Source organism: Scyliorhinus torazame, chromosome 2 (genome assembly GCF_047496885.1).
Source record: "Scyliorhinus torazame isolate Kashiwa2021f chromosome 2, sScyTor2.1, whole genome shotgun sequence".
Taxonomy (NCBI): domain Eukaryota; kingdom Metazoa; phylum Chordata; class Chondrichthyes; order Carcharhiniformes; family Scyliorhinidae; genus Scyliorhinus; species Scyliorhinus torazame.
In genome coordinates, this window is record NC_092708.1 from 205,573,881 (window position 1) to 205,596,404 (window position 22,524).

General features: G+C 48.6%; 1 protein-coding gene across 1 annotated transcript in view; it reads right to left on the bottom strand.

The window, feature by feature from the left end:
* Positions 1-766: 766 nt before the first annotated feature.
* The window catches only part of LOC140395356 (ATP-dependent 6-phosphofructokinase, liver type-like), a 98,176-nt gene continuing 76,418 nt past the window's right edge, over positions 767-22,524 (bottom strand). Inside the window, exons 16-22 of the mRNA XM_072483008.1 lie at positions 18,858-19,010; positions 17,626-17,790; positions 16,694-16,755; positions 6,679-6,790; positions 5,451-5,550; positions 4,837-4,942; positions 767-2,850 (exon numbers count right to left, since the gene is read on the bottom strand). Of these exons, the coding sequence (XP_072339109.1) occupies positions 2,703-2,850; positions 4,837-4,942; positions 5,451-5,550; positions 6,679-6,790; positions 16,694-16,755; positions 17,626-17,790; positions 18,858-19,010 (846 nt within the window). The 3' untranslated portion in view covers positions 767-2,702. The remainder of the gene's footprint in view (positions 2,851-4,836; positions 4,943-5,450; positions 5,551-6,678; positions 6,791-16,693; positions 16,756-17,625; positions 17,791-18,857; positions 19,011-22,524) is intronic.

Here is a 22,524-nt window from a genome sequence, read left to right on the forward strand (position 1 = left end):
GTCTCCTGACTATGGCTCAGTGGTAACACTCTCGACTCTGAGCCAGGAGGCATTGGGTTCCAGTCTCTACCCTGGAGGCTTGAATATGTAGTATTGATGGAGTTGCTGCGCAGTCAGGGCTGCTGACTTACAGAGGAGGAGTTACAATGAGATCTTGTCTGCTCTGTGCATAAAAGATCCCATTTTGAGGAAGAGCAGGAAAGCTGTCCCCACTATCTGACACAATATTTATCTCTCAGTCAGTGGCTAAAACAATTATCTGCCGTGCTCACAATTTTCTGTACCAGAGACCTTGCTGCCTGCACATTACAACAGTGATTTCACTTCAAAACTGGCTGCAAACAGCTGTGGGATATCTTGAGGTTGTGAAAGTTGCGACAGAAATGTAAGTTCCTTTTCTCTCTGGGTGGCGACACTCAAGTGCGATGGTTCCCTCTGCCAGCTGAATCCAATTATAATCTCGGAAATAAAAACAGCAGAGGGGAAGATCTTCATACTCACGGACAGTAGCAAACCCCCCAGCACGGAGCAACCAGGGGAAATCTCACTTCCACGGTCACCTTATTTGAAGGGTTCAGCCCCAGAGGAGGAAGAACCTCTGGATTTGCAGCATATTGGCTAAATATGCTCTCCCATCCTCACGCTTTCCCTGCCAGCCATATGGGCATGGGATATTATCACATAACCAATCCTATTTATTTTGGGAGAGGATAGGAAAGGGAATTTGAAAATGAAACCCAAAAATCAGCAGGCTCACAGACAAAGCAATTGCACAATACAAATTTAATGATGAGACACAATGTAATCTATGCAGGTCACAAACAATTATCATACACAATAAACAGTTTTATGTACACACAGCCCACTGACACACTGCAGTACGTGCACACAATGGCCAGTAGAAGGTTAACTCTGAGTTTTAAAAAGCCACGGTTACTACTCTTTGAAAATTTTAAACTGTTGACTGTATATATCTTGGCAGGGAGATCTTTTCAATGCCCTGTGGAAGCTTCAAACCCTTGCAGATCAGCAGCAAAGCTCCCTCATAGTCTGGCCTCGGGCCCAATGTCAGGAAAGAGCCCCCAGTTATAACCGTTCAGGCATTTCCCCACACCAGTCACCCTCTGTCACGCTGTCCTTGCGCCCACTGGCAGAAGAAATATCTTTCACCAGCTCGTGAAGGTGATTCATTTTTATCAATTTGGCTTGAAAGGACCATGCACTAATAATGGGCCACATGGCCTTGACTGATCTTGTTACCCTCGTGGCATCACAAGGGTCTGGTTTACCAGTCCACACGATTTGCTGGAGTGGTTACATTATCAGAGAAAATACTGTTGTAATATCTAAAGGAGCACTGTCATCCTTCAATGAGCATTGGGTGAACTTTCATTTAAATGAACACAAACACATAAATAGGTTGTCAATACTATTTGTAGAGAGAACTCCTTTTCAGCTTTTCTTTTTGAAAAACACAAATCCTTTCAGTATTAAAATAATCTTGAATAACCGTTATCATTAATTCCAGGCTCAATATTTAACCTCCTGGTGAAGGGAATGGGGTGGAATTTTCTATATCCCAAGCCTTCACTGCAGTCAAGATGAGTATCTTGGTTGATTTGTATGGGGCATTATCAGTGAATGTGCAAAGTAACAAGTGCTCTCTAAGGGTTTTATTTCAGGAGCTAATCTAACAGTTAGATATAATTACGCATGGCCGTAACGGGTTGAAGTGTTGACTCGGGTTGGGTGGTTAACATCAGTGTCACATAACTCACAGTTGTACAATATTTACAGGCGGTGCTTTGCTGCATTTAGAAGTGGAGCGGTAGCTATCTCAGCATCAGCCTTGAATTTTCTATGATAGATTAGAAGGGGGTGGGGGGGCTTGGGGAAGGGGAATGTGCTACCCAGTTACTCACCATTCCTATTCAGGTAAACATAAGGGCATCAACTGTGGCGTTCATGGATTGAACTTTCCAGCACCTTCTCCCACCCATTCTTATCCAGCGTCACTGTGAGAGGTGATAGATCTTCCCTTCCCACTGAAAGAATACTGCTGGCGTCCATCTTCTTCCCCGCCTGAGGGACAGGTGTGCGCATCCAGAAAATAACACTATCTGGAATAGTATCAAAGGACTGTGATGCCCCACATTGTGGTGTCGGATAGTTGTTAGCTTTGCACCAAACTCCTAGTTTCAGTAGCAGCATGGAGAGATGAAAGGAAGGAATATGAGGGAGAGAGAAGCAGCAAAAGAGAGTGTTGCATGGGGGGTGAAGAGTGAAGACGGAGAAATTGCGAGAGGGAGAGAGATGCAGGATGGAGACAAGCAGCTCATGTGAATCAAAGAGGACCACTGAAGAGAGAGACGCAAGGTAAAGGACCTTTAAGGTGCAGGGGGTTAGCGAGGAATGTACGTGTTGGATAGGATTGAAGGAATTACTTTCTCACAGCCCTGAAATGATTTACCTCGGGGATTAAATCTGACATATGACCCCATCTATATCGTGAATGTGGTCACCTGGTGCGTAAAGCTCCTTTATCCTCCAATTGCGCCCCTCTGATGCACCTTAGGATGTTTTTCTACATTACAGGTGCTATACAAATGCAAGCTATTTACACTAATTTACGGTCATTTGATACTAACGAGGTTAAAACGCAGCGACAGGGAGACCTAAGTGGCTGCGAGCGTCCATTCGCCTCAAAAGCCAGACTCGACGCTCAGACTCCTCCTGTTGACGTGTTCGATCTTGCCTGTGATATAGTTATCAAAACGAGTCTGGTACTTGGCTAACATCTTCAGCAAGGGCCGCACTCTCAGCCACCACTGCTCCTTCGGCATCCGATGCCTGTTAGGAGAAATGGGAGAGAATTAAAAGGGTTAAACCTCGCCGTGGCGTCGCAGAAGGCAAACTCCAGCCCAGTGTCTTGAAAAAATTTCAAAAGATTTACACCCTGATCCCCAACAATCTCCACCCACCTCCCTAATCTCCACCTCCATTCATCAGCGTCCTTGTACAATAAGTAGCCTTTTATCCTTCATAAGATCCTTAAAAAAGGATGTGAAGGCAATAGAACGGGTGCAGAAAAGACTTAAAATAATGGTTCCATGAAGAGGAAACTGCCGTTAAGTAGATAGATTGGACAAACTGGGGCCGTTCTCCTCAGAGAAAGGTGATTTAATGAAGGCACTCAAAATCATGAGGGGTCTGGACAGAGCAGATAGGGAGAAACTGTTTTTAACAATTCATTTGTGGGATGTATTCTCATTGGTGGAAGGATTGAGAAGAGAGAGTCACCGATTTAAGGTGAATGACAAAAGAAACCTAGCTGGCAGGGGGAAAATGTCTTTATGCAGCGAGTGATTAGACTGAATACACTGGGGGAGTGTGTGGTGGAAGCAGATTCAATCATGGCTTTCTACAGGGAATTGGATAACATCCGAAGAGAAAAGAAAAATTGACAGGACTTTGGGGAACGTGCAGGGGTGTGGGACTAGCCGAGCTGGTTGTGGACATGATGGGCTGAATGGTCTCCTGCTGTACTCTAACTTTTCTCTGATTGTATGAAAGGGTGGCGAGCGAATTTATTTCCAGAACTTAACCAGGGCTTAACCTGAACATTATAGTTAGGCTTATGGTGTTGTCAACAAATTATTAGCGAAAGGGGACTGGAACCCTGGAACTCTCTCTCCACCAAAGAGCTTTTGAGATTGGGTTTCAAAACTAGGCTGATCGATTTTTGTTAGGTACGAGTGTTAAGGACATGGCATCAGCCGCAATCTAACTGAATGGCAGAACAAGCTTGAGGGGTTACATGGCCTTCACCTGCTGTCCCTATACTCCTCACCTATTTAATGCCTTCATCAATGATGTACAGGATAGGATGACAAGTTAAAGTAGAGGCATGATCCAAACAAGGTCTGAAAGTACCGGAGCACTTTGTGCCAATGATGACATCAATGATGCCGGAAGACTCATTTCTGGAGCTGAGGGCCAATTCCAAACTTTGGAATTATCCATTGGGTGAGCATGGGTTCAGAGGAGGTAGACAGCAGTGCCTTCCACACTCTCTGAGCGTGCCTTGCACACTGGAGTGTGGATCATACTCTGGTGACGTCTAATCACCATGTTGAACAATGAGACAAGCTGGTGGGCCTATTGTGCTAGTCTGGCCTTTCGCACATCACCAATTATTTTCACTCACCCATGGCAAGCTATGCTTTCAAGATTCCTTGGCCCCAAATTCTGGAATCCCCTCTCAAAAATGTCTTCTCCCCCCCCACCACCACCACCTTCCTCCTGCTTGCTGACTAAGCATTTGGTCATTTGTCCTAATATCTGCTTATGTGATTTGGCAACATTTTGTCTGATTACTATCTTGTGACTTGTCTTGGGATGCGTTATGATGTTGTATGAAGTGTTTTATTATTCATTCTCAAAAAATGTCAGGTTATAGATTTACTGGGTGAAAAGGGAATCTTTCACAGACAGTTTTTTAAATATAAATTTAGAGTGCCCAATTCATTTTTCCAATTAAGGGGCAATCCACCTAGCCTTCACATTTTTTTGGGGTTGTGGGGGCCGAAACCCACGCAAACACGGGGAGAAATGTGCAAACTAAACACAGACAGTGACCCAGAGCTGGGATCGAACCTGGGACCTTGGCGCCGTTTCTGGGACAGTTTTCACCGCACCCCCAAACCCCATCACAGCTGTGATTTATTTGCTTTAGTTCTGTACTTCCAGGGGTGAATGACGCTTGATGTCGCAGCAGTGTTACACCTTGTCCTATTCACTCCTCCCCCACACTCACCCCCCCAACCCCGTACTTACTCAAAGTCCGTTTCTGCCTTCAGTTCGGTAACTGGTCGGAAAACCAGTGCCTTCCTGTTCATTCCCAGGACACAGGCCGTCTCAGGAGAGTTGGCAAAGACTTGCCCTATCCAAGAAAAGGAAACAGGGTTACAAAAAGGGCAATGAGAGTGGATACCCTTTTGAAAGCCCTGCAACCCCCGACTTCTGCCATAAAGAATGTTGCTGGTCATCCTGCAGACTCCAGCCACCTCGTCTTTCTTTATTGGGGCTGGAGCAATATACTGCTCAGGGAGTCTGAAAAGCACTTTCCAAATTTGGTGGGCACGTCAAAGCTACTCTACTCCCAGCTTCAAAACTATCAAGGCCTTTTCACGCCACCCCAATGTTTCAGAGGGCTTGCCTGAACGCCCCTTTCTCTCAATCCTTTTGAGATTGACGAGGGTTTTGCTCCCTCCCCAATTGTTTGTGCAGGATGTCTTCCTCATTCCTCACTAGCCCAGTCTTCTCAGTAATTCTGACTCCTCAATGGGATTACAAGGTTTGGATTCGGATTGACTTGGGACAACTCTCCCCTGCTTTGCTGATCACCTCTTGAAGTCCCTGGTCCCGCACTCTCAGCTCCGACAGCATACCTTTCCTGTAGGATTCCAGGAGTTTCTCCGTCAGCCACTGAACAGCCTTCACACCCAGCTTTGTCCCAAAGTTCCTATCGAATGGTGTTGGCGCACCTCCCTGGCAACAGAGTGGAAAGAAAGTTAATGGAGTGGCTTGTGTGTGAAGCAAGGGATTCAAAAGCGTTAAACTACCAACTCTGATGGGACATAATGCCACAGTTGTAACTCCTTCCCACACCAGTTGCACGGTCAAGATCGGAGCCCGGGATCCACAACGGTCAGGATCGGAGCCTAGGATCCGCAACGTTCAGGATCGGAGTCTGGGATCCGCAACAGCCATGATCGGAATCCGGAATCCACAACGGTTAGGATCGGAATCCGGGATCCACAACGGTCAGGATCGGAGCCCGGGATCCACAACGGTCAGGATCGGAATCCAGGATCAACAACGGTCAGGATCGGAATCCAGGATCCACAACGGTCAGGATCGGAGCCCGGGATCCACAACAGTCAAGATCGGAATCCAGGATCCACAACGGTCAGGATCGGAATCCAGGATCCACAACGGTCCGGATCGGATTCCGGGATCCACAACAGTCAGGATCGGAGTCCAGGATCCGCAACGGTCCGGATCGGATTCCGGGATCCACAACAGTCAGGATCGGAGTCCAGGATCCGCAAAGGTCAGGATCGGATTCCGGGATCCACAACGGTCCGGATCGGAATCCGGGATCCACAACGGTCAGGATCGGATTCCGGGATCCACAACGGTCAGGATCGGCGCCCGGGATCCACAACAGTCAGGGTCGGAGTCCAGTATCCACAACGGTCAGGATCGGAATCCGGGGCCCGCAACGGTCAGGATCGGAGCCCGGGATCCACAACAGTCAGGATCGGAATCCGGTAGCCACAACAGTCAGGATCGGAATTTCGGGATCCACAGCAGTCAGGATCAGAACCCGGGGCCCACAACGGTCAGGATCGGAATCCGGGATCCACAACAGTCACGATCGGAATCCGGGATCCACAACAGTCAGGATGGGAGCCGGGGATCCACAACGGTCAGGATCAGAATCCGGGATCCACAACAGTCAGGATCGGAATCCAGGGTCGACAATGATCAACAACGGAGTCTTGCGTCTGAGTGTTTAGTCAGTGCATTGAAGTCTATCGGAAAGCCCCTTTGTGTTTCACCCTTGTTCAACCTTTACCTGTGACTCCCGAGTCTGCCCAGGGTGGCTCTTACCTGCTGCATATGGCCCAATACGTTAGTTCGACAGTCAAACACACCCTTTCCTTCAGCAGAGTACAGGTTGTACAAGAATTCGGTGGTGTAATGTTGGTGGCATTTTTCATTTCTAAAGAGAGAAACAAATTTCACCTCAATATTCATGGAAACATGACAGCTAATGGTCTCCTAGATCTCACCCAGTCCTCCTAAGCAGTCCTCTGGTGAGGGAACGCAATCCTCCTGCTCTCCCCTCTGTGGCAAATTCTTCCCCATTGCCTCATCCCCAAAGCCAAGATAGGCAACACACTGGGAAATGATTCACCGGCATAGTATGCTGGAGCACTGACTGGGCAATAATCGGGCCCAGTGTGCTGGAGCACTGACTGGGCAATAATCGGGCACAGTGTGCTGGAGCACTGACTGGGCAATAATCGGGCCCAGTGTGCTGGAGCACTGACTGGGCAATAACCTGTCCCAGTGTGCTGGAGCACTGACTGGGCAATAAACAGGCCCAGTGTGCTGGAGCACTGACTGGGCAATAATCGGGCCCAGTGTGCTGGAGCACTGACTGGGCAATAACCAGGCCCAGTGTGCTGGAGCACTGACTGGGCAATAACCAGGCCCAGTGTGCTGGAGCACTGACTGGGCAATAATCGGGCCCAGTGTGCTGGAGCACTGACTGGGCAATAACCAGGCCCAATGTGCTGGAGCACTGACTGGGCAATAACCAGGCCCAGTGTGCTGGAGCACTGACTGGGCAATAACCAGGCCCAGTGTGCTGGAGCACTGACTGGGCAATAACCAGGCCCAGTGTGCTGGAGCACTGACTGGGCAATAACCGGGCCCAGTGTGCTGGAGCACTGACTGGGCAATAACCAGGCCTTTGTTGGAGAGGCAGTGGGGATAACCTCTGCAGTAAGTAATTCTCGAGAATCCAGTGTGTGAGACTCGAGTTGGGAGCTGTGCTGAAGCAATTAGACCAGGCGATGTTGAGTTAACTGATCTTGCTTTTTGGGAGTGGGGTGTTTGGCAGAAAATTGCGGCCGCTTCAGACAGCAGAGGAGCCGCTGAGACAATGATAGGTTTTTGACGAAGAAATGAATGGAGACGGGAGGAAGGGGCTGGAAATGTCTTGCCAAAACCCGATTACTGCCAGTAAAATCTGCCGGTGGAAAACAGCTTTGGGGAAGACTGGTCACTTTGTCAAAGGGACCAGTCTGTAGGAATGATGAGAGCAGCCCTGTCCCTGGAACTCGGCAGTCCTTTCATCTCAGGTCTAAAAACAGAAGACATCTGTCACTGAACAGGAAGAGACAAATGCAGCACAATCCTATTTAAAAAAAACAAGTAAAATTCCCGTGTGGTGAGTTACTCCCGAGGTGAAACAGAGGGAAGCACACAATTCCTCGGCAGCTCACTGGCATCTTCTAGTGGCTAACTGGAGAATTGCACCAGTGGAGCCTGAGTGCAGCCACACCATTGCTGGTGCTAATGTGGAATTCAGGTTTCGCAGCAAGGCTGAGAGCTTAGCTTAACGTTGGAGGTGGGAAAGCAGCTTTGGGAGTTTCACCGACTCATTCATAGTTTAACACCGGGGAAAAGGCCCTAGTTTAAATTGCAGGTTTGAGATCATTACATAGACATAGAATATGTTTCACCGACTCATTCATAGTTTAACACCGGGGAAAAGGCCCTAGTTTAAATTGCAGGTTTGAGATGTCCGAGAGCCGGTTGTCTCACTCACCTCTCAGCAAAGATGGGCAGAGGGGTAGGGTAATTCCCTGTCCATGAAGAAAGACATGTATTTATATAGCGCCTTTCACAACCTCCGGACACCCCATAGCACTTACAGCCAATGCAGTGCTTTTGAAATGTGGTCATTGTTGCAATGTAGGAAACACGTCAGCCAATATGCATTCAGCAAATTCCCACAAACAGCAGTGTGATAATGGCCTGATAATTTACTTCAGTGATGCTGCTGAGGGATAAATATTGAGGAGAGTCTCCCAGCTCTTCTAAGTGGTCCCACGGGATCTTTTACAGCTACCTGAGGGCAGGTGGGACTTTGGTTGAAAGTATCATAAAAAATGAGAGCCAGAGTAGGCCATTCAGCCCATCGAGCCGGCTTCATCATTCAATAAGATCATAGCTGACCCGACTGTGGCCTCCACTTCACATCCTTTGACTCATTTGTTGGTCAATATTCTGTCTAACTCAGCCTTGAAGATATTCGATGATCCAGCTTCCACTGCTCTCTGGGAAGAGAATTCCAAACACTAACGATCCTCCAAGAGAAGAAGTTCCTCCTCATTCTCCATCTTAAATGGCAGACCCCTTAATTTTAAACTGCGCCCTCTAGTTCTTGATTTCCCCACGAGGGGAAACATGCTCCCAGCATCTCACCTGTCAAGACCCTCAAAGTCGGCCCACTGAATATCGGCCCACTCTGCTCAACCTTTCCTCATAAGAAAACCCCTTAATCCCAGGAATTAGCCAGTGAAACTTTCCTGAACTGCTTCCAATGCCTCCTTTTTTCCTTAATTAAGGAGACCAAAATTGTACACAGTACTCAAGGTGTGATTTAATTAATGCCCTAATTGTAAAAATTGTAAATTTATAGGGAGACGTCCCTACTTTTATATTCCATTCCCTTTGCAATAAAGATCAACATTCTATCTGCCTTCCTAATTACTTGATGTACATGCGTGTTACGTTTTTGTTATTCATGTATGAGACACCTGGATATCTCTGTACTGCAGCTTTCTGCAGTCTCTCTCCATTTATATAATATTTTGCTCGCCTATTCTTCCGAACAAAATGGACATCACATTTTTCCACATTATACTTCATCTTCCAATTTTTTGCCCACTCACTTAACTTATCTATATCCTTTTAAGAGACTCTTTGTATCCTCCTCACAACTTGCTTTCCTACTTATCTTTGTATCATCAGCAAATTTGGCCAGAGTAGAATCAATACCTACATCCAAGTCATTATATAGACTGCAAATAGCTGAGGCACCAGCACTGATCCCCATGTGGGATTCCATTAATTTACAGCCTGAAATTTGACCCAAGTAAACTCGGTTTACTTTTATCATCCATAGAATCCCTACAGTGCAGGAGTCCATTCAGCCCATGGAGTCTGCACCAATCCTCCGAAAAAGCAGTCTACCTATGCCGACTACACCGCCTTATCACCATGCATTGGTTGTGGCCAATCCATGTAACCCGCACATCTTTGGACACTAAGGGGCAATTTAACATGACCAATCCACCTACCTACACATCTTTGAACTGTGGGAGGAACCAGAGCACCCGGGGGAAACCCTTGCAGGCACAAGGAGGACGCTCAAACTCCACACAGTCACCTGAGGCCAGAATCGATCCAGGTTCCTGGCGCTGTCAGGCAGCAGTGCTAACCACTGTGCCACCGTTACTTTAATTAGCCAATCCCTTATCCATGTTAATCTATCACCCCAACACCGTGAGCTCTTATCTTGTGCAGTAACCTTTTACTTGGCATTTCATCAGATGTTTTTTGGCAATCCAAATACATTACGGGCTGGATTCTCCGTTTTTGGGACTATGTTCCCACGCCGTCGGGAAAACTGTGGTCTTTTACACCAGGAAAACTGGTGTCAAAAGGCCACAGATTCCCTGTTTTGCTGGGGGCTAGCAGCCGTAGAACTCGCAGCTCTAGCTGCTGATACGGCCCCCCGCATATCCAGGTAGAGGCCATGCACCATGGCGGACCTGGACCGGCGAAACAGTGCACCGCTTCGGGCACTTGCGCGCCCCGGACCGCCCGCACACATTGCCCCAGCCTCAAATGAAGCCCCCCCCAGCCCGCCGATCGACCCTCCCTCGACAGTGGTGACCCCGATGAGTCCGCAGCCGGACTGAGTCCACGCGAGGATCACGGACGGTGGGACCATGTTAGAACCACGCCGTTGGGAATTCAGCTGGTCGGGGACGGAGCATCATGAAGAGGGCCTCAGGCAATGGCCTGAGGCGGTGGATACTCGGCGCCGATTTTTGGGGGGCGGAGAATTGCGAATCTGCCCCCGAAAATTGGTCCCAATTTTGTGCGCCAAGGGGAGGAGAATCCAGCCCTATATCTACCGAATCTCCTTTATCTACACCGTTTATTACATCCTCAAAGAACTCTATTAAATTAGATAATCAAAATTTCCCTTTCACAAAACCATGTTGACTCTGCCCAATTGTATGATGATTTCGAAATATCCTGCCATGACTTCCTTAATATAATCCCCAATGATTATGTTAGACTAACTTCCTATAGTTTCCTGCTTTCTGTCTACCTCCTTTCTTGAATAGCGGTGTTACATTTGTGGTTTTTCAATCCGTTGGGTCCTTACAGAATCGAGGAAATTTTGGAAGATTACTACAACCAATGCATCCACTATCTCTGCAGCCACTTCCTTTAAGGCCCGAAGATGCAGGCCATCAGGCCCAGGGTACCAGCCTTTAGCCACATTAATTTTCCAGGTTATTTTTCTCTGGTGATCGTAATTAAGACCATAAGACATAGGAGTGGAAATAAGGCCATTCGGCCCATCGAGTCCACTCCACCATTCAATCATGGCTGATTTCAACTCCATTTACCCGCTCTCTCTCCATAGCCCTTAATTCCTCGAGAAATGAAGAATTTATCAACTTCTGTCTTAAAGACACTCAACGACCCGGCCTCCACCGCCCTCTGTGGCAATGAATTCCACATACCCACCACTCTCTGGCTGAAGAAATTTCTCCTCATCTCTGTTCTAAAGTGACTCCCTTTTATTCTAAGGCTGTGCCCCCGGGTCCTAGTCTCCCCTGCTAATGGAAACAACTTCCCTACATCCACCCTATCTAAGCCATTCATTATCTTATAAGTTTCTATTAGATCTCCCCTCAACCTCCTAAACTCCAATGAATATAATCCCAGAATCCTCAGACGTTCATCGTATGTTAGGCCTACCATTCCTGGGATCATCCGTGTGAATCTCCGCTGGACCCGCTCCAGTGTCAGTATGTCCTTCCTGAGGTGTGGGGCCCAAAAGTGCTCACAGTATTCTAAATGGGGCCTAACTAATGCTTTATAAAGCTTCAGAAGTACATCCCTGCTTTTATATTCCAAGCCTCTTGAGATGACAACATTGCATTTGCTTTCTTAATTACGGACTCAACCTGCAAGTTTACCTTTAGAGAATCCTGGACTTGGACTCCCAAGTCCCTTTGCACTTCAGCATTATGAATTTTGTCACCGTTTAGAAAATAGTCCACGCCTCTATTCTTTTTTCCAAAGTGCAAGACCTCGCACTTGCCCACGTTGAATTTCATCAGCCATTTCTTGGACCACTCTCCTAAACTGTCTAAATCTTTCTGAAGCCTCACCACCTCCTCCATACTACCTGCCCCTCCACCTATCTTCGTATCATCGGCAAACTTAGCCAGAATACCCTCAGTCCCGTTATCTAGATCGTTAATATATAAAGAGAACAGCTGTGGTCCCAACACTGAACCCTGCGGGACACCACTCGTCACCGGTTGCCATTCCGAAAAAGAACCTTTTATCCCAACTCTCTGCCTTCTGCCTGACAGCCAATCGTCAATCCATGTTAGTACCTTGCCTCGAATACCATGGGCCCTTAATTTACTCAGCAGTCTCCCGTGAGGCACCTTATCAAAGGCCTTTTGGAAGTCAAGATAGATAACATCCATTGGCTCTCCTTGGTCTAACCTATTTGTTATTCTTCAAAGAACTCTAACAGGTTTGTCAGGCACGACCTCCCCTTACTAAATCCATGCTGACTTGTCCTAATCCGACCCAGCATTTCCAAGAATTTAGAAATCTCATCCTTAACAATGGATTCTAGAATCTTGTCAACAACCGAGGTCAGGCTAATTGGCCTATAATTTTCCATCTTTTTCCTTGTCCCCTTCTTGAACAGTGGGGTTACAACAGCGATTTTCCAATCCTCTGGTACTTTCCCTGACTCCAGTGACTGTTGAAACATCATCACCAACGCCTCCACTATTTCTTCAGCTATCTCCTTTAGAACTCTAGGATGTAGCCCATCTGGGCCAGGGGATTTATCAATTTTTAGACCTCTTAGTTTCTCTAGCACTTTCTCCTTTGTGATGGCTACCATATTCAACTCTGTTCCCTGACTCTCCGGAATTGTTGGGATATTACTCATGTCTTCTACTGTGAAGACTGACGCAAAGTACTTATTCAGTTCCTCGGCTATTTCCATGTCTCCCATCACAAAATTACCAGCGTCATTTTGGAGCGGCCCAATGTCAACTTTTGCTTCCCGTTTGTTTTTAATGTATTTAAAGAAACTTTTACTATCATTCCTAATGTTACTGGCTAGCCTACCTTCAAATTTGATCCTCTCTTTCCTTATCTCTCTCTTTGTTATCCTCTGTTTGTTTTTGTAGCTTCCCAATCTTCTGTCTTCCCACTACTCTTTGCCACATTATAGGCTTTCTCTTTTGCTTTGATGCATTCCCTAACTTCCTTTGTCAGCCATGGCTGCCTAATCCCCCCTCTGATAACCTTTCTTTTCTTTGGGATGAACCTCTGTACTGTGTCCTCAATTACACCCAGAAACTCCTGCCATTGCTGTTCTACTGTCTTTCCCACTAGGATCTGCTCCCAGTCGATTTTCATCAGTTCCTCCCTCATGCCCCTGTAGTTACCTTTATTTAACTGTAACACCTTTACATCTGATTCTACCTTCTTTCTTTGAAATTGGAGATTGAATTCGACCATATTATGATCACTGCCTCCTAAGTGCTCCCTTACTTTAAGATCTTTAATCAAGTCTGGCTCATTACATAACACTAAGTCCAGAATGGCCTGTTCCCTCGTGGGCTCCATCACAAGCTGTTCCAAAAAGCCCTCTTGTAAACATTCAATGAATTCCCTTTCCTTGGGTCCACTGGCAGTATTATTTACCCAGTCCACCTGCATATTAAAGTCCCCCATGATCACTGTGACCTTGCCTTTCTGACATGCACTTTCTATTTTGTGGTGCATCTTGTGCCCCTGGTCCTGACCACTGTTAGGAGGCCTGTACATAACTCCCATTATGTTTTTTTTGCCTTTGTGGTTCCTCAACTCTACCCACACAGACTCCACATCATCCGACCCTATGTTGTTTAGTGCTATTGATTTAATTTCATTCCTAATTAACAAGGCAACCCCGCCCCCTCTGCCCACCTCTCTGTCTTTTCGATAGGTTGTGACTCCCTGGATGTTTAAATGCCAGTCATGAACCCCCTGCAACCATGTCTCTGTGATGCCTACCACATCATACCTGCCAGTCACAATCTGGACCACAAGCTCATCTACCTTGTTCCGTACACTGCGCGCATTTAAATATAGCACCTTTAATTCTCTATTGACCGTCCCTTTTTGTTTTCTTAGTGTGGTGGACCTTGGTTTACTGAGCCTTTCCATACACTGTGTCATATTTTGTGGGATGGGGACTATTGTAACCTCTCCTGAGTTCTGTCTTTTTGTGCTTTTTTGTATTCCTAAGCAGCTACGCTTCCCACTGATTACTTCACCTCTGGGTTCCCTGACTTTCCCTTCCCCCCCAATCTTTAGTTTAAAGTCCTATTGACCACCCTATTTACTGTTTTCGCCATAACACTGGTCCCAGCTCGGTTCAGGTGGAGACCATCCCAACGGTATAGGTCCCCCCACACTCTGCAACTGGATACTCGACGTTCTGACCCACTGACCACAATCAGTAAGAATACACAGCACCTCTTTCACAATAGTCCTCAATACCGGGGCCCCGCAAGGCTGCGTACTTAGCCCCCTACTATACTCCCTGTATACACCCGACTGCGTGGCAAAATTATGTTCAAACTCCATCTACAAGTTTGCTGACGATACGACCATAGTGGACCGGATCTTGGATAACGATGAGTCAGAATACAGGAGGAAGATAGAGAACCTAGTGGAGTGGTGCAGCGACAGCAATCTACCCCTCAATGCCAGCAAAACTAAAGAGATGGGGCGCGAATCTCCGACCCCCCCGCTGGGTCGGAGAATCGCCGGGGGCCGTGTGAATCCCGCCCCCGCCATGTCCCGAATTCTCCGCCACCGGAGATTTGGCGGGGGCAGGAATCGCGCCGCGCCTGGAATTGTGCCGGTCGGCGGGCCCACCCCCGGTGATTCTCCGGCCCGCGATGGGCCGAAGTCCCGCTGTTGTCAACCCACGCCAGCTGGCGTGGATTGAACCTCCTACTGTACCGGCGGGAGCAGACGGCGCGGGCGGACTCCGGGGTCCCGGGGGGGGGGGGCCCTATGGTGGCCTGGCCCGCGATCGGGGCCCACCGATCCGCGGGCGGGCTTGTGCCGTGGGGGCACTCTTTTTCTTCCGCCTTCGCCATGGACTCCACTATGGCGGAGGCGGAAGAGACCCCCTCCACTTCGCATGCGCGGGGATGCAGTGAGCGGCCGCTGACGCTCCCGCGCATGCGCCGCCCGGCGAAGTCCTTTCGGCGCCGGCTGGCGTGGCGCCAAAGGCCTTTCCCGCCGGCTGGCGGGGCGGAAATCACTCTGGCGCGGGCTTAGCCCCTCAAGGTGAGGGCTTGGCCCCTAAAGGTGCGGAGAATTCCGCATCTTTGAGGCGGCCCGACGCCGGACTGATCCGCGCCGTTTTTGGCACCGGGTAGCGGACATTGCGCCGTTTGCGGAGAATCCCGCCCCTGGTCATTGACTTCAGGAAGCAAAGTACTGTACACCCCTGTCAGCATCAACGAGGCCGAGGTAGAGATGGTTAGCAGCTTCAAATTCCTAGGGGTAGACATCACCAAAAATCTGTCCTGGTCTACCCACGTCGACGCTACCACCAAGAATGTACAGCAGCGCCTATACTTCCTCAGGAAACTAAGGAAATTCCACATTAACTCTTACCAACTTTTACAGATGCACCATAGAAAGCATCCTATCTGGCTTCATCGCAGCCTGGTATGGCAACTGCTCAGCCCAAGACCGCAAGAAACTACAGAGAGTCGTGAACACAGCCCATCCATCACACAAACCTGCCTCCCATCCATTGACTCCATCTACACCTCCCGCTGCCTGGGGAAAGCGGGCAGCATAATCAAAGACCCCTCCCACCCGACTTACTCACTCTTCCAACTTCTTCCATCGGGCAGGAGATACAAAAGTCTGAGTACACGCACGAACAGGCTCAAAAACAGCTACTACACCCTGCTGTTACCAGACTCCTAAACGTCCCTCTTATGGACTGACTTGATTAACACTACACCATTGTATGCTTCACCCGATGCTGGTGTTTATGCAGTTACATTGTGTACCTTGTGTTGCTCTATTATGTATTATGTATTTTCTTTTATTTTATTTTCATGTACTTAATGATCTGTTGAGCTACTCGCAGAAAAATACTTTTCACTGTACCTCGGTACACGTGACAATAAACAAAATCCAATCCAATTCAAAGTTCCTGCCGTTTTCTTGTTTCCCGTTATTAATTCCCCAGTTCATCCTCTAAGTGACCAACATTTCCTTTAGCTCCTCTCTTTCTTTTTTATATACTTGCATAAGTTTTTATTTCTGTTTTTTTTATTTCTGGAATGATTATTCCTATACTCCAATTTGTTACTTTTTAGTAATTGTTCTCTGATTTCCAAAATGCTCCCATGTCCTGAACTACTACTTATCCTTGCAGCATTGTAAATTGATGAATTCTCCTTCACGCTACTTTTACCAATTTGATTTGTTCAATCTATATGAAGATTAAAATCTCCTCTTATCTGAATGACAGCACCCCTGACACTGTAGCGCTCCCTCAGCCTAGATTGTGCACTCAAGTCTCTGGATGGGATTCAAACCCATGACTCTCCGACTCAGAGATGAGAGCTACCTACTGAGCCATGGCTGGCAACTAAGTAGGTGAGCAGGACAGCAGAGAAGCACGCCCGTTCCTTGGCATCACCAGCCCCATACCCTCCTCTCAGATTTTCCAGTGAGATCATACCTCAGCACGAGACCCCTCTGGATTGTCGTCTTCATTTTCCCAGTTAGATGCTCCACGTTAGCCTGCAGTTACAAAGCATCAGATGAGGAGCAAGGAAACTGAGTGCTTTCCGACAGATCCCCCTCCCTGATGGCGCAGCCCAGATGGGAAAACCACAGAAGTTTGATGGGGTTTTAACAGAGTCTTGGGAACAACTGCTTCCACTGGCATGAAGGTTCGCAACCAGAGGGCACAGACTTGATATAATTGGTGGAAGAACCAGAGTGTTTTTGTTTTTAACATACTCCAACGAGTTATTCAGATCTAGAATGTGCTGCCTGGAAGGATCATGGAAGCAGATTCAAAGAACAAAGAAATGTACAGCACAGGAACAGGCCCTTCGGCCCTCCAAGCCCGTGCCGACCATGCTGCCCGACTAAACTACAATCTTCGATTGTATCTTTCCAAATCGAACAGAATATATACATAAAAAGAAATCAATATTCAGGAGTTATGAGGCAAGATCAAGGGGAGTGGGATAAATGGTAGCTCTTTCAAAGTGTCAATCTGAGCAAGGACTTTTCATGAAATTGGGTGGGGGGCAGGAAATGGAGAAACTACAATTTGCCACTGGCGGCTAGAAAGGTGAAGAAACCATCATGTAGGGTTTTGTCTCATTCGCAATCAACTGAGTTCCTGATACAAATGCCTCAGTGCTGATGTTAGGTTGGCTGTGATGCCTCATGCAGTCAAATAGTTTTCTATCATAGCATTGCCACTCAGATGGTGTCGCAGATGGGAGCGGACTGTAGAGGGTCTACAAATGTCCTCAGGGGAAGATACAGCAAACACAGCAGCAGGTCCAAAGGAATTACTTCACCCTATCACATCTCTTCCGCCTCCGTCACCACATACCTCTTCACCCAGTCAGGTTTTGCATCTCACAAACGTACCGTCAGGTCATGAATATTAATGGGGTCTTCGTAGATGTAGGCGGCATCAGCTCCAACAGTCAGGGCAGTCGCGGAGGCCAGGTAGCCACAATAACCTCCCATGGTCTCCACGATGAAGACTCGCCGCTTGGTTCCTGATGCAGACTGCTTGATACGGTCACAAGTCTAGCGAAAGACAAACATAGATCAGTAACACACAGGTCAAGAAGCTTGGACCAGACATCCTTCAGATCCAGAATTGATTCAGCTCTTCCCCACTGCCCTACATTCTCCCTGGTTAACCCTACTCCAAATGTTTACCTTCTCTCCCTTTGAAGGGTGCAATGGGATTTCATTGGGTGAAAAAACTGGCAGCAACTCAATCCCCTTTAGATGATAATATCAGGCACTTGGATGCAGGGAGCCACCACTGCAAGTGGCAGGTAATTGTGTGAGCACAAACATATCTGGTAGATGTGGTGGGGACTGAACCCACCATGTACTTTATCCCAGTTATGATCCTTACCAGCTCCATCCCAACTCTTTCCAAGGCTGTGGCGATTCACTGCATTCTCCATCCCTTCAATCCCAGGCCTCGTTCCCCCATCCCTCCAATCCTAGGCCTTGTTCCCCCATCTCTGCAATCCTAGGCCTCATTCCCCCATCCCTCTAAATCCAGGCCTCATTCCCCCATCCCTCTAAATCCAGGCCTCGTTCCCCCATCTTTCCAATCCTACGCCTCATTCCCCCATCCCTCTAAATCCAGGCCTCGTTCCCCCATCCTTCTAAATCCAGGCCTCATTCTCCCATCTCTCCAATCCTAGGCCTCGTTCCCCAATCCTTCTAAATCCATAACTCGTTCCCCATCCCTCTAAATCCAGGCCTCATTCCCCATCACTCCAATCCCAGGCCTCATTTTCCCCATCCCTCCAATCCCAGGCCTCGTTTCCCCCATCCCACCATTCCCAGGCCTCGTTTCCCCCATCTCACCAATCCCAGGTCTTGTTACTCCATCCCTCTAATCCCAGGCTTTTTTTCTCCATCTCTCTAATCCCAAGTTTCATTCTTCATCTCTCATATCCCAGGCTTTACCTCCCCATCACTATGATCCTTGGCCCTGTTCCCCATCACTCAGATCAGCCATGATCTAATTGAGGTTATAAAGGTCTCCTGCTGTTCCTATGCAATGGGCTCAAGGTGTTGAGTGCCCTCCTCCTATTCCCACCCATGCTCCATTGAACCACTCTGCTTACCTCCATTGCGGCATTGACCGCAGTGTCGCAGCCGAGGCTGAAATCGGTGCCCGGTACATTGTTGCTGATGGTTGCCGGGATGACACACATGGGGATGCAGAGCTCCTCGAATTGTCCTCGTCCTTCGGTTAGCTGCAGGGCCGCTACGTAGGCCTGCCGAGGAAGGAGAAGATCATGCTGGTGAACGCGCCTGCCCAAGTCACCGCAGTGAGAGCTCCACTTTAGCCTCAGAAATAACTACATGGGCCTCTGCTGTAAAAAAACAAGATGGCAGCTCTGGGCCTTGTGCTGGAGGAGGCCACTGTGGTTCATAAAGAGGGAGCGAAGAAGAGACAGGCATAGATAACACCAAGTTTTGAATTTTAATTAACGAGGCTTGTAGGCGAACAGGTAGGTTTGATGGTTCCTTGAGAATGAAGCAATCAGGTTAGAAAAGCCTGATAGTTTTGATTTCAGTAGGGTGAGAAATGCCAAGACGGAGGGGATTAAAAATCTGCGAGCTGAATGGTTGATGTTATAATTATATGACAGCCTCAGTGCCAGCCTAATTTACGTGCTCTGGTCCCTGGAATGGGGATTTGAAACCATCTTGTTATAACCTGCCTGCTTACCATTGGCTGGGGACTAATGACAATCCCACAATCCTGTGGGAGTATGAGCTTCCCCAATGAGGGGGGGCGGAGAAACCATTAGTAAACTCCAAGTATAAATAAAGCTGGCCAGTTTAGGAACCAGCAGGAAGAAGTGTGCAGCAAGGGAAGTTCCTGCTGCTGTTATATATATATGTTATTGCAAATAAATGTTATTACTTTGTATCCTTAAAACTCGTGCTGGATTCTTCGTGGCCCTCACAAAACTGGCGACGAGGGTTAAAGTGAATAGCTGTCTACACTGCTGAAGCCACCTCCCTGGATTTTTGTTGGATACAGGTTGGAAGTTGTTTTCTATTATACCATGCCTCTGTACGGACGTTTGGATGTTTTTGATGCTGCGCTGGAAAGCTGGAACCAGTACGCACAACGGATGCGTTACTATTTCCGGGCAAACAATATCACCGAAAATGAGCGCCAGGTGGTCATATTGCTCACCGCCTGCAGCCCGCATACGTTTGCGGTGATCAGGAGCCTTACGTACCCAGCTGCGCCGGACACCAAAACGTTTGATGAACTTGTGAATATAGTGGGGCAACATTTTAACCCAACCCGTCCACGATAGTCCAGCGTTATCGGTTTAATACCGCTGAGAGGACCCCTGGAGAATCCCTTGCCGATTTTCTATCCAGGCTACGCAGGATTGCGAAGTACTGTGACTATGGTGAGACCTTGTCAGAAATGTTACGCGACCGTTTGGTTTGCGGTATTAACAATGCGGCCACCCAGAGAAAGTTGTCAGCTGAGCCAACATTGACTTTTCAACAGGCAATTCAAATAGTATTGTCCCGAGAGAGCGCAGAACGAGGAGTGCAGGAGCTACAGGGAATGGAAGTGCATGCCTTGGGACGCAACCCCTTCCGTCCGAAAACGTCCCCCCGCACTCCTGCGGTACCTTGGGCGAGGCGACGTCCGGACCGACGGCAGTGGCCGTCGGACATTCCTCCCCGAAGGGAGCCTTCTCCAGAACCAATGGATGAGGAGCCATGTCCGTGTCAAACTTGTAGGCGCCGACCCCGTCGCCGGTCCTGGGGGCGCCAGAGGCGCCGTCGTTCCCACCGAAACTGGGACCAGCCCAGGGGCCGTAACTGGGACCAGCCCAGGGGCCGTACCTTCCATGTGGATGAACCTGCGGCGACTACTCATGAGGACGTGGAGACGGATGACGACTGCCTGCAGCTGCATTGTGAGGCAGCTCCCCGTATGGCCCCCATTAAGGTGACAGTACGGGTCAATGGTCACCCGCTTGAGATGGAGTTGGCCACTGGCGCAGCGGTCTCCGTGATCACCCACAGGACATTCGACCGCATCAAGCAGGGTATACAGACCCTTACATTAACCGACTCACAGGCCAGGTTGGCCACCTACACGGGGGAACCACTGGACATTGCAGGAATTACAATGACCCCTGTTGTTTATGGACACCAGTAGGGGCGTTTCCCACTTATCGTGGTGCGAGGCCATGGGCCCAGCCTGCTGGGTCGGGACTGGTTGCGCCATTTGCAGTTGCAATGGCAGCACATCCTCCAAACAATTTCTGAAGGGTTGACTGAGGTGCTCGGACGATACCCAGATGTATTCCAGCCTGGATTGGGGAAAATAAAAGGGGCCGTAGCCAAGTCGAACCAGGAGCCACGTCGCGCTATTTCCGGCGCGCTTACGCCTTGCTCGAGAAGTAGAAGGGGAGCTCACTCGTTTGGAGAGTTTGGGTATTATCAGGCCCGTCCGTTTTGCTGATTGGGCAGCACCAATTGTACCTGTAATGAAGCCAGATGCCACAGTTCGCTTGTGTGGCGACTATAAACTTACAGTAAATATGGCTTCCCGACTCGACCGATATCCAATGCCTCGCACAGAGGATCTCTACGCGAAGCTTGCAGGCGGACTCTCCTTCACAAAATTAGATATGAGTCACGCCTACCTACAGTTGGAGCTGGACCTTGCCTCCGGACCATATGTAACGATTAATACACACCGCGGCCTGTATGAATATACACGGTTGCCCTTTGGAGTCTCCTCTGCCTGCGCAATTTTTCAACGTGTTATGGAGGGCATTTTGAGAGGTTTACCACATGTTGCTGTCTACTTAGATGGCGTTTTGATTACAGGGACGTCGGAGCAGGAACATTTGGAAAATCTGGAGGCTGTCCTTAGACGCTTTTCAGAGGCTGGAGTCCGTTTACGTCGCACAAAGTGCGTATTTCAGGCATAGGAAGTAGTCTACCTAGGTTATCGGGTGGACCGCGAAGGTTTGCACCCCATCGCAGAGAAGGTGCGTGCGATTCAACAGGCCCCCGCCCCGACTGACACTTCGCATCTTCGTTCTTTTCTCGGTCTCGTAAACTATTACGGGAAGTCCCTCCCCAATCTGGCAACTACGCTGGCCCCGTTGCACCTTCTGCTAAAGAAAAATCAAACCTGGGTTTGGGGTCAGCCGCAAGAAACCGCTTTCCGGCGGGTAAAGCAACAATTGTCGTCGTCTGGGTTGCTAACCCACTATGATCCTGGAAAGCCTTTGCTCGTCACATGTGATGCATCCCCGTATGGTATTGGGGCCATCCTGTCCCACAAGATGGAGAACGGGGCTGAGCGACCGATAGCTTTCGCCTCCCGCACATTGACTGCAGCGGAGAAAAAGTACGCGCAGATCGAGAAGGAGGGCCAGGCAGTGGTTTTTGCGGTGAAACGCTTCCACCAGTACGTGTATGGCCGCCATTTCACTATCGTGACTGATCATAAGCCTCTGCTGGGACTTTTCAGAGAGGATAAGCCAATACCGCCCATTGCTTCCGAACGGATCCAGCGCTGGGCTTTGTTGCTTGCTGCATACGAGTATTCTCTGGAGCACAAACCAGGAACGCAGATAGCAAATGCCGACGCACTGAGCCGATTGCCTTTATCGACCGGCCCCATGTCGACCCTCACGACCGGTGAGGTGGTTGCAACCCTAAATTTTATGGACACCTTGCCTGTCACGGCATCACAGACCCGTGAGTGGACCCAGACGGAGCCAGTCC